General features: G+C 44.1%; 1 protein-coding gene across 12 annotated transcripts in view; it reads left to right on the forward strand.

Moving 5' to 3' along the window:
• Window positions 1–15,776, forward strand: part of LOC121544821 (MAP/microtubule affinity-regulating kinase 3) — a 28,034-nt gene extending 12,258 nt beyond the window's left edge. For 2 of the 12 annotated variants that reach the window (XM_041854989.1, XM_041854992.1), the window contains 15 exons: window positions 572–620; window positions 1,414–1,479; window positions 4,454–4,524; window positions 5,337–5,393; window positions 6,057–6,293; window positions 6,444–6,584; window positions 7,321–7,420; window positions 8,579–8,691; window positions 8,799–8,946; window positions 9,123–9,340; window positions 9,466–9,569; window positions 10,736–11,002; window positions 11,536–11,562; window positions 14,552–14,596; window positions 15,043–15,776. In XM_041854989.1, coding sequence (XP_041710923.1) covers window positions 572–620; window positions 1,414–1,479; window positions 4,454–4,524; window positions 5,337–5,393; window positions 6,057–6,293; window positions 6,444–6,584; window positions 7,321–7,420; window positions 8,579–8,691; window positions 8,799–8,946; window positions 9,123–9,340; window positions 9,466–9,569; window positions 10,736–11,002; window positions 11,536–11,562; window positions 14,552–14,596; window positions 15,043–15,388 — 1,989 coding nt within the window. In that variant the 3' untranslated portion in view covers window positions 15,389–15,776. Of the gene's footprint in view, window positions 1–571; window positions 621–1,413; window positions 1,480–4,453; window positions 4,525–5,336; window positions 5,394–6,056; window positions 6,294–6,443; window positions 6,585–7,320; window positions 7,421–8,578; window positions 8,692–8,798; window positions 8,947–9,122; window positions 9,341–9,465; window positions 9,570–10,735; window positions 11,003–11,535; window positions 11,563–12,780; window positions 12,861–13,014; window positions 13,088–14,551; window positions 14,597–15,042 lie in introns of all 12 variants that reach the window. The other 10 variants (XR_005996158.2, XM_041854999.2, XM_041854996.1 and 7 more) reach the window with 10 other exon arrangements.
• The last annotated feature ends 1,328 nt before the right edge of the window (window positions 15,777–17,104 follow it).

The raw sequence follows: 17,104 nt of genomic DNA on the forward strand, positions 1-17,104 counted from the left end.
CTACCCTTCCCCGGATCTGTGCCTCGACACAATCCTGTCTCGGAGCTCTACGGACAATTCCTTAATGGCTTGATTTTTGCTCTGACATGCAATGTCAACTGTGGGACCTTATATAGACAGGTGTGTGCCTTTTCAAATCATGTCCAGTTAATTGAATTTACCACAGGTTGATTCCAATCAAGTTGTAGAAACATCTCAAGGATGATCAATGGAAACAGGATGCACCTGAGCTCAATTTCGAGTTTCATAGCAAAGGGTCTGAATACTTATGTAAATAAGGTATATCTGTTTTCTATTTTTTATAAATTTGCAACCATTTCTAAAAACCTGTTTTCACTTTGGCCTTATGAGGTGTTGTGTGTAGATTGAAGAGGATTTTTATTTATTTAATCAATTTTAGAATAAGGCTGTAACGTAACAAAATGTGGGAAAAGTCAAGGGGTCTGAATACTTTCCAAATGCACTGTATATATTATACAATTCCACTTCTAACAGTTCCCTACTGTCTCTCTTCTCTGACACATCCAGTCCAACACTGAAATATTTATTAATTTATTTTCTCTCCCTGCAGCTCTTCAGAGAAGTAAGAATTATGAAGATTTTAAACCACCCAAATATAGGTAAGCAGAACACACACACACCTCCATACACCACACACCACCATACACCACACACCACCATACACCACACACCACCATACACCACACACTTGAGTTACAGCTGGTGAAGGAGACAGGATTCTCTATTAATTGCGTTTCATTTTGTACCCCACGCATGTCATGATTTCCTCTGCTCAAATGTGATTATAATTAAATGCACAATGATAACCATTTAAAAGAGCGAGAGAGAGAGAGCAAGCCTCTTCTTCATCCCACCTCCACTATATATAGCCATGGAGCTCTCAGCCACTCATCATCCAGAGACTGTTAGAACAGCTCACTGAAAACACTGCAGGGACGCTGATTTTACACTATATACCAAATAAGCATGAGTGCCCTGTATAATATGTCCACATGTGAGATATGGTAGGTGTGAGAGTGTACGACTGGGTTACACACACAGGAACGCATGCACCAACACACACACACACACACACACACACCGTTCTAAGATGAGGAAGTGGGGAGATTAGTTGGAGGAGTGATCAAAGGAAATGAGAAATACATTTCTTCAGTTTCCTCAGGCTCCTCAAGGCTTTTAGCAGTAGAAAATCTGAATTCTTGTGAACTGGATTCCTTGCTCTAAGCTACGACAGCTTGCTCTTGATACTGAGGAACAGAAACTCCCTAGAACCATCTTGCCCAGCTATCCAGGACAAGCATTTTTACAAAGTTGAGCCAGAAAGATGCAATTCATAATTGATATTGAGTGTGGGCCTGAATTCAAAGACAAATCTTTCTCTTTTCCCCTCAGTCAAGCTGTTTGAAGTGATCGAGACAGAGAGGACGCTGTACCTGGTGATGGAGTATGCCAGTGGAGGTGAGTAGTATGTTATGCCTTGGCTTCTCAGCCCTCATAACTGCTGTGATGGCATAGGGCTTGGTGAAGAGCCATACGGGAAACTAGGGCTGTCCCCGACTAAAAAAAGATATTGGTCGACCGAGAGTCATCTGTTCTTTCGACCAATTGATAAAACGTGTATTTTTCCATATATAGACACATCCTATGTGTTTTAATCAAATCAACTATATGCAGTGAGCTTGTCTGATGCTTTAAGCGCACTGTTTGATTAAATAATTAAGACACACTAATGACTGGTGGGAGTCCGACCGCAATTGATTTGATTGTGCAGGGCCGGGCTCAGACTTGAGTTTTAAAAAATGACAGCGAGTGACTGTGTGACTAGCACCTGTTGTCTCTCTCGCCTCCCTGCTGCATCGACCACCAAAGCGTTTATCGCGCTGTCCGTGTTGCTGAAGCTGCAACATAATTACAGCCATTTCTGACTGAAAGGTTCTGTTACTGAAATCCCTCATTTGTTTAGGAAAAACTCTCTATTCCCTCAACCCTTGCTCTCTTTACGTGACACATGTATGCATCGCATGCACATAACCAATAGGGCCTGATCTATAGCATATCATAATCACATCAATAAATTAATTATAACAAATTCCAAACACCGTAACACATGTGACAGCAAAATGGATGCAAAGGACATGACAAATAAACTAGAAACGGGGAATGTTTACAGGTTGCTCAGGAGGTAAAGCGGAAGTCAGATGTGGGGAATAAATTTGACTAGTTGTGGAAAATACTGGAAATCAAGAAAAATAAGGTAAGGAGCAAGCGCTGCGTGCATATTATGTGTGCCAAACAGGTGCTGTTAGATTACAGTATAATTTCTCTCACCGTTTGGAACAATGTAAACAAAACTAAATAAATTATGAGCATACCAGAGAGTCTGTATGTTTTTTTTGTTGTAAAGCCTTTATAACAGCAAAGACTAAAACCAGTCGCATTCATTCATGAATGCAATTTCCAAAATTGAATGGTTTATTTATTGTTTACGCTAATTATTCAAGGATCACTTTGTTATTTTTAAAACTAAAATGCTTGATTGCATTTCAAATCATGAGTGACTCGTATGCTATGTGATGACATGAATGAATGATTGATTGATGCAGTACTGTAGCTTATATATGTATTGAAATATAGGCCTAAGTAAGTTACGGTATTAAGAATAAACAGGATAAGCTCTTAGGCCTACAGCTCGATGGTGGTTATACAAGGCTGCTATACTAAGCCTACTAATGATAATTACATTACTTATAATTATAATAATGATAATATAACAGTAATAACAATAAGGAGATCAAGAAAAAGGAGGGTTATTATAAATACACATTTTCTGACAATTTGGAACAGTGTAAACAACACTAAATACATTTATAAATAATACCAGAGAGGCTATTCTAACGAAAAACTGTGTAAAGCCTTTATTACAGCATAGCAAACAGCCAAATTTGTGAAATTGTTTAATAGCCTACTGATTCCATGAGCACCAAGCCTTCGTGAGCACCAACCACAACATGTCGGATAAACAAACACTCAAGCAGGATCTGTCTTATTTCTGTAGATATATATGGATGATTTAGAAAGCCAGACACATTTAACAGTTAGGCTATTGATTATAGACCTAATTAAGTTGGGGTTTCCTCTCTCCTCACTTTTCTTAGACAATTAAGGAAAAGGCTGTTTTCTCATCTCCTTACTCCGAAGCTGCCTCCACAGCATTGTTCTCAACAGCAATATGTTGGTTAACTTTGCTATTATGCATATAGCAACATGGTCTAGGAAAAGGCACCAATTCAACAGCGCACTGATGTGTTTCAGAACCGCGCACAGTGACCGCTATCCAACGCGGGAGAAAGCTCATCTGTTATAAAATAATATATTGTTGCACCATTGTTCCTACATAATATAACCATATACAATTGCCATCCCCACGGCCTCCACAATGGATTAGTCCACTCAGACAGGCACCAATCAAACAAGTGTCTTGTACACCATGAATTTATTTATATTTTTTGCTACTGCTCGACTAATGAAATCTCAGTCAACCAACAGCCTATTGACCAAACAATCGACCAGTCGACTAAATGGGGTCAGCCCTACAGGAAACATATCATATTCAGAACATTGCAACAGTGGCCATTGCCAACCTACTTTTAGGAAATCTAAAATGTGTGTTCACACATCCTGCATTTAGAGCAGAGTTGGAGGTCACTGGTGACTCTCTTTTGCGCACATGGGCCTACAAGCTCGCTCGCACACACTCACACACTCACTTGTTGCCACCGAAGATCAACACTGAGTGTGTGTGGGAGGGTTTCGAGGATGCAGAACAAAAGGTTTATGGGGCAAGTTGTGTTAATGCTGGACCCCCCCTTCTCACCTCCTAACCTCTCAGCTGCTGTTAGCACACGAGAGAGCTGTGTCACATTTTAGCATGGACGGGTATGAGGGAACACAACACACAGATGCGTGGGCTGAAGAAACCGTCTGATGTTGCAGCCATACTCGGAAGCTTGTGCCTTCAGGACAGAGCTACAGTAAAGGAATTAGAGTTCTGTGTCTCTCTGTAGGCGTGAGGAACAGTTAGGTTCACATGCTCCTCATACTGTGTTTCAAATAGTTATTGATTTGGTTTTGATTATTCTCTAAACCAGGGCTGTTCAATGTCGGTCCTGGAGGGCCGTAACACTTCTGGTTTTCATCCTCTCCTTCTAATAAGGGTCTAATTCAGACTTGGGACACCAGGTGTGTGTAATTAACTACCAGGTAGAAACAAGAAACTGAAGTATTTCGGCCCTCCAGAACCGGAATTGAACAGCCCTGCTCTAAACCTTGACCTTATTCGATGTACAAAGTGTTGATGTTTTCATACCGTTTTCCCTTTGAAATACACAGCCTTTAATTTCAGCCTCTTACTGTTGTCTTCTTTCTCTTGCAGGAGAGGTCTTCGACTACCTTGTTGCACACGGAAGGATGAAGGAAAAAGAGGCCAGGGCTAAATTTAGACAGGTAGGTACAGGACTTTACCCGCAGTGTGCTGGATTCTCACCCTGCCTGCCTGCCTGTCTGCCTGGCGATTCGTCACTAGTCAGTGTCCTGACCCACCCAGGATTGACTGCTGTCACTGTTAAGTTATGAGAAGTGACAAAACACAGAGCTCCCCTCATTTCTTATCTCTCTCCCACTGACAGTGACACACTGGGGATGTGCTGCCTACGCACAGCTCTCTGCAGTAGGAGGATAGTCAGGCACACTCAGCAATGTCGAGGCTATAGCTAACTACTTCCCTGGTCTGACTGCAGGTTCATCTTACTGCAGAGTTTCATTGGGAGCTCTAATACACGGATAAACTTAGAGCAGATGCTCACACAGGAAGAGGAGACCCAGTTTTCTCTAAGCTTCATGTCTACACTCTGTTTCTGAGACACTGTCTCTCTCTAGCTGTGTCTGTCTTCTCACTCGACACCACATGTCCTCACCACATCCTTCACCTAGGGGGGGTTGTACACCACATGTCCTCACCACATCCTTCACCTAGGGGAGGTTGTACACCACATGTCCTCACCACATCCTTCACCTAGGGGGGGTTGTACACCACATGTCCTCTCCACATCCTTCACCCAGGGGGGTTGTACACCACATGTCCTCACCACATCCTTCACCTAGGGGGGGTTGTACACCACATGTCCTCACCACATCCTTCACCTAGGGGGGGTTGTACACCACATGTCCTCTCCACATCCTTCACCCAGGGGGGTTGTGAAAACTGTGCCAGGTGGAAGACTGTAACTGTATCACTCTGTATGTGTGTTTCTCTGTAGATCGTTTCTGCTGTGCAGTACTGCCACCAGAAGCACATTGTTCATAGAGACCTGAAGGTAAGGACCCAGTGAGGGTGGGGGAGGGGTGTGTGTGGGGGGGAGGATGAACTCAGGTGGCCAGAGGCGGGGCTTTTACCTGCTCACATGTTTTCTATTGCACCACATACTCACTTAAAATGCCATTCCATTTAGCCAGCCTCCGTTATGCTGCCACATGTAGAATAAATATTGATGCTCCTGTATTTTTATCTCGGATAGCGTGAGGGGGTCGACCTCAGTGGGAGTTGCTCTGTTCAGAGCTCCCATCTCCTTACCGGCAGCAGCGTGTCCATACTGCGTTTCCTTTCTAGAGCTTCATGAATGATCCATGAGGACAGAGATGTAAGAGCAGAGAGCAGCCATCACCCTGTGTGTTTGTGCCACTGGAGAAAGAGGGAAACACAGTTAAACTTTAAACATGACACTAACTTTGACTTGTAGAGCACTTTGTTTTGTGAGGGGGTTTTCTGTAGAGGGATCAGTAGATATTTTTTTGCCTTTGACATCACTACCTCTAATTGGAACTCGACTGTCATCATGGATCTTTGTGGGTTATTCAAATTTGTCATGCTTTTACCTGTGACCCAGGTGGTCTGTTACCTCTATCTCTCAATCTGACGTCCCAGCTATCTCTCACCTCATCCCTCCATTCTTCTCTCCCTTCCCCTCCTGTGTCTCTAGGCAGAGAACCTGCTGCTGGATGCAGACATGAACATTAAGATAGCAGACTTTGGCTTCAGTAATGAGTTCACCATGGGGAACAAGCTGGACACGTTCTGTGGCTCCCCACCCTACGCCGCCCCGGAGCTGTTCCAGGGGAAGAAGTACGATGGGCCCGAGGTGGACGTCTGGAGCCTGGGGGTCATCCTCTACACACTGGTCAGCGGCTCTCTGCCCTTCGACGGGCAGAACCTCAAGGTATGTAGAAAGACTCATAAAAATACTTCCATACTCAGTTCCTTTGTCTGTGGGAGATTCATAGTCAGTGAAACATATGGGTAAAACTTGAGATAAGATGTCCTCACTCCCTGTCTTACTCACTCTTTCTCCCTGTCCGTCTCTCTGTAGGAGCTTAGGGAGAGGGTTCTGAGGGGAAAATATCGTATCCCCTTCTACATGTCCACAGACTGCGAGAACCTCCTCAAGCGCTTCCTGGTGCTCAACCCGGCCAAGCGGGGGACTCTCGAGGTGAGGGAGGACAGCGAAAACGTAAATATTCAACACTTTATTCTCTCTGCCATGGCATGACGGCACTCCAGAGCATTCTCTCCATCCGCCTGCTATATATCCATCCACCTGCCATCTCTCCGTCCATCCACCTCTCCGTTCCTTGGCCCGGCATCTGCTTGGCCCGGCCACCACTCTCTTTTTGTGCTGATTACATATTCTCCCTTCTCTCTTCTCTGTTGGCACAATCCATAATTCATGATCACTCTTGTTTTTATCTTCCTTGTTTTCTGAGTTTTAGGCAGAGAGAAATGCAGGCACAGCACAGAGATGTCTTGGTTTCTATGTGATCACATAATGTGTGCTCACATCCATCCTCATCTCTCTTGACATTAGAAGTTCAGATTAGATACAGCCCTGCATTGAAAGATGTCATTTAGAACAGATATCGGGCTCGTGGTTGTACATTTCCTATTATCATTATCTTATTAAACCCATTGTACAAGATGTTCCGATTGATTGGTGAGTTTGTTTGTGAATTAGATTAGACTGACTTTATGGCGATTCAGCTTTCAAACAGTGAAGCGTCGATTCGAATCAAAATCTATATTTTTCAAGGAAACCACAATTACATTTGTTATTTGAGTTCAATGAGGTGAAATAAGTGAAGCTTTAAGTGGATTTAAGAAAGCACAACTAAGTCCCCCCCCCTTTATACCCTGTATTAAGAGGCCCCAGGCCTGTATTATAAAGACAATTTATTTTTTTATTTTTTCAGGAAATCATGAAAGACCGCTGGATCAACGCAGGATCGGAGGAGGACGAGCTCAAGCCTTTCATAGAACCAGAACAGGACATCACAGATCAGAAGAGAATAGGTACTAAGAGGAGAAAACTGCTCTTGTTATTGAGCTTCACAAACTCTAAAGTGTGTAGGCAGCAGCACTGCAGCATAATCGCTCTCAGTATTTAAGCACTTTACAGTTTTGAAAATAAAAAGTTGAAACGCAGCATAAACGCTGCTTCTGCAGGAGCCTCTGAGAGAGAGAGAGACACATGAGACAGAGAGAGCCTCCACATCTTGCCCTGGATAAAAGCACTAAGGGGGAGAGGGAGGGGGAGAGAGGGTGTACATGCTGAAAGATGTCCTCTGTAGTGTGGGGGTATTGCATAACAGCAGCTGGGATCTCTGTCAGAGCACGTTGGTTAGAGGGAGCTGCCAGTCACCTAGCGCAGAGAGAGAAAGAGAGCGGGCGGGAGGGAGAGATGAAATGGAGCACATGTTTCACTGAGGGCTCTGTGGTCTAGTGGAGAGAGATCACGTTTCAGGGTGTTCCTCATCCCGTTCACCCAGTGGAGAAGCACTGACTCCTCAGTGGGTTTAGTGAAGCCTGATCTGCCAGAACACATTGATTGGGGAGCACTGTATAGCCTAGTGGGGAGATAGAGGGAGCTGATGTATGATGGAACTGCAGCTCTGGGAGCTTCCCCACCTGGCATGCTCCTCTCAATGTGATGCAAGTAGCACAGTGGGGGTGGAATCACCCCATCTTCCACTGCCTCCCAACCGATCACTTCCACCCCCGCTGTGCTGCTTGCATGACCTGTCCTCCTCTGCTGACGGATGGGGCGAGAGGGAGGAGGGGGCCGGGTGATAACACCTGAGCTAGAATGCATTGCTGACTCACTCGCATGATGAGGTTGCTGCTACATTTAATAAGTGGTGAAAAAGCTCTTGTCGTTATGGTGGAATAGGAAGATGTAATACATGTTTGCTTTAAATGAGTCAGAGGAGCAAGTGTGCATACTTGCTTATGAATTGTTTATATCTATGTAGAACACACTAAGGATGTGGGCTGCTATTGGTTGCTGATACTGGCGAATAAAGACCTTTCTGGTATTATGGCAGCTATTTTGGGTTGCAGGATTGGGGTCAATTCCATTAAATGAAAAGTCCCTTAAAATAAGAAAGTTGTTGACAGTGGTTGTAGAGGCCAGGGCTGTGTATTTGAACCCATGTCTCTGTGCTGTACCAGATGTGATGGTGGGGATGGGCTTCTCTCTAGAGGAGATCCAGGAGTCTCTGGCCAAGATGAAGTATGATGAGATCACCGCCACCTACCTGCTGCTGGGGAGGAAGTCTTCTGAGGTCAGAGCAACATTATGGATAGGTGTTGATGTCTTTGGTCTAGTGCTTAGTATATCCATTAGTATCTAATATTTTTAATGTGTGTGTTTGTGACCTTTGACCCCTAGCTGGAGCCCAGTGTTTCAACCTCCAGCAGCAACCTGTCCCTGGCTAAGCCACGGCCCACCAGCGACCTCAATGGCCAGTCCCCCTCCCACCTCAAAGTCCAGCGGAGCATCTCCTCCAGCCAGAAACAGAGACGATACAGTGACCAGGGTGAGACACTCTATCAGTCAGTCATTAACAACCATTTAGAGGGAATTCTCATCTTTGACAAATGCTTTTCAACTCCAACGTGAAGCCAAAGATATTCAGTTCTATGCAGGTCAATAATGTTTATTTCTATCTCTTCTACCATTTCCTCTATTCCTCATCTTCTCTCTCTTCACCAGTGGGTCAGAACGTTCCCCCAGGTTCAGGACACCCTAAGAGGAGCCAGACCAGCACGGCCGAAAACAACATCAAAGAGGAGGGAGGGGTGCAGCTCCGCAAACCCTACACCCCCGGGGGGCGCAGTGTCCCCCCCTCCAGCCCCTTGCTGGGGAATGCCAACAATCCCAACAAGGCTGATATTCCCAATGGCAAGAAGGGTGCTACCACCGTTCCCAATGTGAGTGTCTGCTATTCCATCCCATTATCAATTGTATAACATATTCTTACACTTGAAGTGGGGATGAAACCTCCATTCCAATTTGATGATTTGTGCTGAATCAGCGTTTCTGTTCCACCCTGCAGAATAACACTGGCTCTGACGGGATGACGAGGAGAAACACGTACGTGTGCAGCGACAGGAACGTTACGGACTGTCTCTCTGTCATTCCCAATGGGAAGGAGAACAGGTAAGGAACAGGCTAGAATTTTACTGTGTTCCCTGGCTGCCTGAACTAAACCCCTAGTGGCCCCTTTCAAAGGAACCCTCCACATGGCATCAGCATTCAACACGGCACCTTCTCTGTTCCTCCCCCCAAGGGCATAGAGGAGAGAACTATGTGTAGTAATACTGTTATTATTGAGATAAGTTATTGAAGAAAAACAAGCCCAGGCCTCCAGGGGAGAAATATCCTCCATTTTGTGCTCCTATCTACTTTCCCCCCATCACTTTTTTGGCCCCTTTTTTCCCCTCTTTTATCTTTCTGGTTTCTTCGTGGTCTGGTCGTGTCCCAGTATGACCGAAATGTATGCCTGTGTGATGATTATCCCGTCCTCTAACTTTGCCCCCGTGTTGACTGGCTCATCCACCTCGGTCCAGCTGAGGTACCAGGCCTCTGACCCTCTGTATGCCTGCCCCTCAGACTCAGACTTAGGCTGGGCCACGCTGCCCCACTCCCACTGCACTCTGGACTTCTACAGGCCCAAGTAAGACAGCAGGCAGGGCCTCCAACTGTCTGTCTGACCTCTCACCTCCCACGTGTAGACCCGTCTCACTGTCTCAGGCCCTCTCTAACCCACGAAAAGGCTCCCACATCCACATCCATCCCTTTCATGGACTCCATCTCTAACCGTTGTGATGACGACATCTCTCCCTCTCTCTAACCTCTTGTAGGAGACAGACCCACCCTTTATTACACACACACCTCTGTTCCCTAATCTCTCCTTCATCCTCTGCTTGGACCTGGGAGCCCTGGTCCGGCCCTGGTCCGGCCATGGTCTGGCCCTGATCCTGGTCTGGCACTGGCAGCTCCACCAAACACCTCTGGCTCGACTATCCAAACCTGTGTCAGTCACTCCATGTTTCACCAAACAAGTTTTCCTCTCTTTGTTTAGTTCTATCTGGATATTAGGACTCCAACTCACTTTAACAATATCACACTATAGTGAACTACTAGAATGACTCTAAATGAACATTGACACGGATTAGATGTAATTTTGGAGTTTAGGACTTGAAGGTAAGGTTCTGGTGGTATGATAATGGCCCAGCTGGTGATACTATGTATAGAACTGGTATGTACAGCCAGGTGTTTGTCTGTCTTCTCCGTCTGATCTCCTCCCTCCGTTCTCCCTGCAGTGTGGCCGTGTCTCCTGGCCAGCGGAACCCCGTGGCGTCCACCCACAGCATCACCAGCGCCACCACGCCGGACAGACTACATTTCCCACGAGGCACGGCGAGCCGCAGCACCTTCCACAGTGGCCAGCTGAGGGAGCGCCGCACGGCCACCTACAACGGGCCCCCAGCCTCACCCACCCTGTCCCACGACGCAGCGCCCCTTTCCCAGACCCGCAGCCGCGGCTCCAGCAACCTCTTCTCTAAACTCACCTCCAAACTCACACGCAGGTAGGTGTCAGGAACTACAGCTCCATGCCACTCAAGTCAACTATGAGTCCAAGCCCCTAAAATATACTATGACTATATCTAGCTATATGTTTTTTTTTTTTATCCTTCTGAGTGGGCTTTGAACGCCATGCTTTTTAGCATCATGAATCACATTGTGTGGAACATTCACAGTCCTACTAACAATAGATTGTTCCAAAAGCACTGATAACGTAGCCTGGGTGCCAGCCTGAGAAAGACATCAAATTAATCATACCTCAAGTGTAAACCAGCAGGGAAAACCCAATTTGAGTTTTTGTCCAGACTGAGTAGAGTGAATACACATCTCAGACGGGCAGCCAGGCTGCTGTCAACAATTTGTGGATCAAGACTAACCTGACAATAGGAATAGAAATCAACATCTGTCATTTGAACCTTCTCCTCCTCACAATTCCAACCACCCTGTTTCTGTTCACTTATTTCAAGTTGCAACCAATCATCTTCTTTCAGTTTCTTGCCTCATTTCACTTTCTTTGTGTTTCCTGATTCTGTTGTAGAAACATGTCATTTAGGTTTACCAAAAGGTAGGACCCCCTTTTACCTTCAATTAATCAACTAAAACTTGCAATTAATCAACTAAAACTTGCAATTAATCAACTAAAACCAATAATAGGACAAGCTAGAACTGACAGACTAACATACTGCTTAGAACCTCTATGCTTTGTGACTGTGATTGGTCTTAGGCTTCTAGAGTTAACGATGGGGTAGATTGTAAGGGCAGTGTTGCCCTCTCGATTTGTCAGTTAGTTAAAACATCCATCAACAGCCAACAGAAAGCTTGACACTAATCAATCTCCATTGCATGCGGTGGGGACGGGACTGCTTACATAGTTGCTATTGACTCTGATTTGTTTTTCACAAAGTAAAGCTTGATCAGTATTGAACTGTTGTTCCAGGTAAGTTTGTGTGTTTTATGTAGACAGGTCTGTGCTTGAAAGGTAGACAAATTATATTAGTCTATTCTAACTTGTCTGGATCTCTGTCCATCATTGGATTTTGCTGTATGTTATTAGTTGTGACCAATGCTCCCTATAATAACTGTGCTGGCTTGTAGGAATGTGATCGGCTTTGTGATGTGGCGACGCAGGATATAGAGTATTCTGATAAGAGTTATTGTTCATAAGGCTTTGGGAACTTCAGTTTGTGCAATATTGGTTTGTGGAGTCGTGTGCACTTGTTGGGAACCGAGAGTGTTGTGAAATGCTTTTCGTGAACCAGGCGTTCTGATGAGCAAGATCAGAGGGATTTATGTCTTGATACATCAATTTGTAAACATTTACAATCAGATGGTCTGGCAGTTCAGGATATGTTGTTTACAAAGCTGGGACAAAAGGCAAAGCTCTCCCATCATACCTCCTCTTCAGACATAACCTTTTGTTCTTCAGTCTGATGTAGTGACACACTGACATCTTGTGGCTACCAGGAGTTCTACATCTCAGGAAGTTGTCACCTTTTGCAACCCTTCCATATTTTTTCATTCACCATGTCCTTGTCACTCATTTCTTTTCTCTGTTGATTCTTATTTCTGCACAGAGTAACAACATCTTGGAAACGATTGGTTTAAGTATAGGGAAGTAAGTCTTAGCAGGAAGTCTCTTGTCTCAGTAGTAGGCAATGCGCTTTGGTCTCTCTGTGCCTTCCCTTCACTCTTCTCCTCGTTATTGTACTGCTGTGTGCCAATGTCTCCCTGACCTTTCTGTGCCCTTTAACCTTGGACCTTTCACTGCTCTTCCTCCCTTCAGGGTCAGTATTGACCCGGCCAAACGGCAGACGGCCAAATCAGGGCCTGCCATCCCTTCTGCCCAGGGAGCAAAGACTCTTAGTAAGTCTTCTGTTCACCCATCTCTCCTCTTCTCTTCTCCCCCTCCCTCTACCTCCTTGTCATCCTGGCATTATCGGCCTGTGATCATGTCGTACATCAAGTTTCTTTCTTTCTCTCTTTTCATGTATCCGTAAAAAAATACACTTTTTTTCAGAATCCATCTTTTCTTCCAGATTCAGCAGCGGAAGATATAGAGAATTGTAGGAAGTCGCAGATGGAGACCTAGAGTAAGGGATCATTTCAACCCTTATGACCCCACAAGAGTTAGTGTGTCAGAGTTCTGTGTGTAGAGAACTAACTTATACACACCCCAACACAGGAAACATTCCCCTTCTCTCCAATATGTGTATGTGACAGACACACTCCCAGCACCTCTCCCTGTCCCAGATACAGTCTCAGACCTTTTTGTGTCCCTCATCCCCCTGGCTAGAGGCTGATATCCTTCCTCTACCCTCCTGTAGAATCATTTCAAGGCTAGTCTGCATGTGTGGAGCCCAAAACTCATTAGGGTCTATGGACCTGGTATGCAGTCCCTGTCTACTATGGCCCTATGACTGGTTGCCTGGTTGCCTGATTGTCTTTTAAACCAAACCCCCTCTTCTTTAAACATATCCAGTGTCACGTCGAGGGAAGAAACATAGGACTAGAGTACCGCTGTCCTGCTGTCTGTCAACCTCTAGAGTAGACCGCATGAGTCCTCCCACAATATCCCCAGTCTGCATGCACTGACCCTAATGCTGCGTTCGTAATCAAGTGGGAGGTGGGAATTTACCAGTTGTGAAGTCGTAGACAGTTTGATGCATTCACATGATTTTAACTAATTGAGAAACGCTGATTGGCTAATGGCCAACAAGCTGAGTAAACCATAAACTAAAAGTACAGCTATCATGCTTGTAAACAAATGATAGTGTTAAAAAAACATATTAATAGATTGCTTTTTATAAATAATGTTTTGTTGCATTTAATTGCCGAAAATGCTGTTATCGAGGTCATTTATTTAGAAGGTGATGTCATAGGTCAGCATGTGAGAGAAGTGTGAGCTCAGGATGGTAGACAAGTTTCCCACTAGTAATCTCCAGTTGAAGGTCCATTGAAGTGGATGTTTTCCAGTCGTATGCGGTAAATTCCCACTTCCCACTTGGTTACGAACGCAGCTCAATACACAACGTGTGCGTGCAAGGGTGTGGGTGTGTGGACTGTAGTTCCACTGTATGATTTTGTTTTTGTCGTATTTGGGTGAATCTCTTCTCATCACCAAGCATACCCAAGCTGTCATACTGTCATTCAACACATTTCCATTCCTGTATCCCCTTGCTCTGTCGTCTGTTGAAGCACTTTTTTTGTTCCTTTGCGCTCATTTTTATTTTGTGTTAAAGAAGCAAGAAAGTGTGAACACCAGCGACACTGATCAGTTTGACCAGTGCAAAGGCTCTCTTTTTCCGTTGATACTCTGATTTCTGCGCAGGTTTCATGTCAAAACTTCCATAATGAGGTTATAGTTACTTGGTGGTGGCTTTCTTGTTTTTATAACTCAGTATAATATACATGTTATATATCTGTTAATATATATTCACAGTATATATCAGTGTTATCTGTTGTCCTTGAAATTGCAAAATACTCTCTTCGGAAGTCCACAGTTTGTGTTTTTTCTCTTTTCTTCTAATCTTGCTCTGCTCCCTCAACTGTCACAGAGTCTCAACCGAGTTTGAAAGAAACGGGAGATTTGAGGGCTCAAGGTGAGGTGTAGGTTGTTGCTTTCTCAGCCTGATATTCCTGTGACTACAGGCTTGATATCACTTCAGTCGCAGCTCTGTTCTCCATTCATAGGGTTTACCCTTGCCTCACCTTTTCCCCATGGATGTGGTCTCTGTATGTGACGTAGGGTGTGGTTATTTCAGATCCTTATGGTTTCCTCATTGAGTGTTGTGCCCTGCTGTGGTTGTGCTTCTCCTAGTGTGCATGGTGCTTCGTTTGTGTCCTGCATGACCATCTGTTTATTGCATGCTTTGCTAATTGACCCTTTGATCAACACCTTGCATTATTTTGTCTATTAATGGAAGACCCTTTAGAACAGATTGAAGTAAATACTCCGTCATACACAGATATGAAAATGCCAAATCTCTGGGAAAATGCACAGCTTTAGTGAATTAAACTTTTTCTCTGTTTATCTCCTTCCTACCAGTCGCCATGTACCTGGGGATCAGAAAGGGGAAAATAAAGACAGTAAACCCCGCTCCCTCAGATTCACTTGGAGTATGAGGACCACCAGCTCCATGGAGCCTTGTGACATCATGCGGGAGATAAGCAAGGTGCTCGAGGCCTACAACTGCGACTACGAACAGCAAGAGTGTTTCCTGCTGCTCTGTGTCCATGGCGATGGACATGCTGAGAACCTTGTCCAATGGGAGATGGAGGTGTGCAAACTGCCCCGCCTCTCCCTCAATGGCGTGAGATTCAAGAGGATATCAGGCTCATCCATCGCTTTTAAAAACATTGCTTCCAAAGTCGCCAACGAGTTAAAGCTATGAACAAAAAGGGTCAAACAATATCTAGAAAGTATTTAAGCTGTACAATCATTTTTTAAGAAAATACAGAGTATGTATTGAATTATGATAGATGTATAGAGTAATGCGTTTGGCAATAATCACTGAATTACTAATAACTACAGTATATAATCTGGTCATCACGAGTTGTATATGGTTTGTCATGCTGTGAAAATTGACCAAAATAGCATTTTAGTCTTTGATATTATTTATTTCATCTCATGAAAGTTAGTGTTTTCAATGTAAATAATGTATCTTACTTTCAAGACATACACACATTGTTATACTCCATTTTTCTTTTATATATGTACACTACCAGTCAAAAGTTTTAGAACACCTACTCATTCAAGGGTCTACATTGTAGAATAATAGTGAAGACATCACAACTATGAAATAACACATATGGAATCATGAAGTAACCAAAAAAGTGTTAAACAAATCAAAATATATTTTATATTTTTCAAAGTAGCCACCCTTTGCCTTGATGACAGCTTTGCACACTTTTGGCATTCTCTCAACCAGCTTCATGAGGTAGTCACCTGGAATGCATCTGGAAACCATAAAGCGCTATGATGAAACTGGCTGTCATGAGGACTGCCACAGGAATGGAGACCCAGAGTTACCTCTGCTGCAGAGGATAAGTTCATTAGATTTACCAGCCTCAGAAATTGCAGCCCAAATAAATGCTTCACAGAGTTTAAGTAACAGACACATCTCAACATCAACTGTTCAGAGGGCACTGTGTGAATCAGGCCTTCATGGTCGAATTGCTGCAAAGAAACCACTACTAAAGGACACCAATAATGTGTCCTTTGGTCTGGAGTCCAAATTTGAGATTTTTGGTTCCAACCGCTGTGTCTTTGTGAGACGCGGTGTGGGTGAACAGATGATATCTGCATTTGTATTTCCCACTGTAAAGCATGGAGGAGAAGGTGTTATGGTGTGCTGGTGACACTGTCTGTGATTTATTTAGAATTCAAGGCACACTTAACCAGCATGGCTACCACAGCATTCTGCAGTGATACGCCATCCCATCTGGTTTGGGCTTAGTGGGACTATCATTTGTTTTTCAAAAGGACAATGACCCAACACACCTCCAGGCTGTGTAAGGGCTATTTTACCAAGAAGGAGAGTGATGAAGTGCTGCATCAGATGACCTGGCTTCCACAATCCCCTGACCTCAACCAAATTGAGATGGTTTGGGATGAGTCGGACCGCAGAGTTAAGGAAAAGCAGCCAACAAGTGCTCAGCATATGTGGGAACTCCTTCAAGACTGTTGGAAAAGCATTCCAGGTGAAGCTGGTTGAGAATGCCAAGAGTGTGCAAAGCTGTCATCAAGGCAAAGGGTGTCTATTTGAAGAATCTCAAATATAAAATATATTTTGATTTGTTTAACACTTTTGGTTACTACATGATTCCATATGTGTTATATCATAGTTTTGATGTCTTCACTATTATTCTACAATGTAGAAAATAGTAAAAATAAAGAAAAACCCTTGAATGAGTAGGTGTTCTAAAACTTTTGTCTGGTAGTGTATATGTTTTTTGAAATTAGAGATGGAATTCATGTAAATGCTCACATGGTAAGATAACCGGTCTCAATAAAAATGTATGTAAACTTGACTCATGGCATATTTAAGTTCTAAATGAGGATGTACAACTTCACCAAAGATGGGAAAGACATATAATAGAAACAAACA

The sequence above is a fragment of the Coregonus clupeaformis genome, chromosome 29 (assembly GCF_020615455.1).
Source record: "Coregonus clupeaformis isolate EN_2021a chromosome 29, ASM2061545v1, whole genome shotgun sequence".
In the NCBI taxonomy this organism is placed as follows: Eukaryota; Metazoa; Chordata; class Actinopteri; order Salmoniformes; family Salmonidae; genus Coregonus; species Coregonus clupeaformis.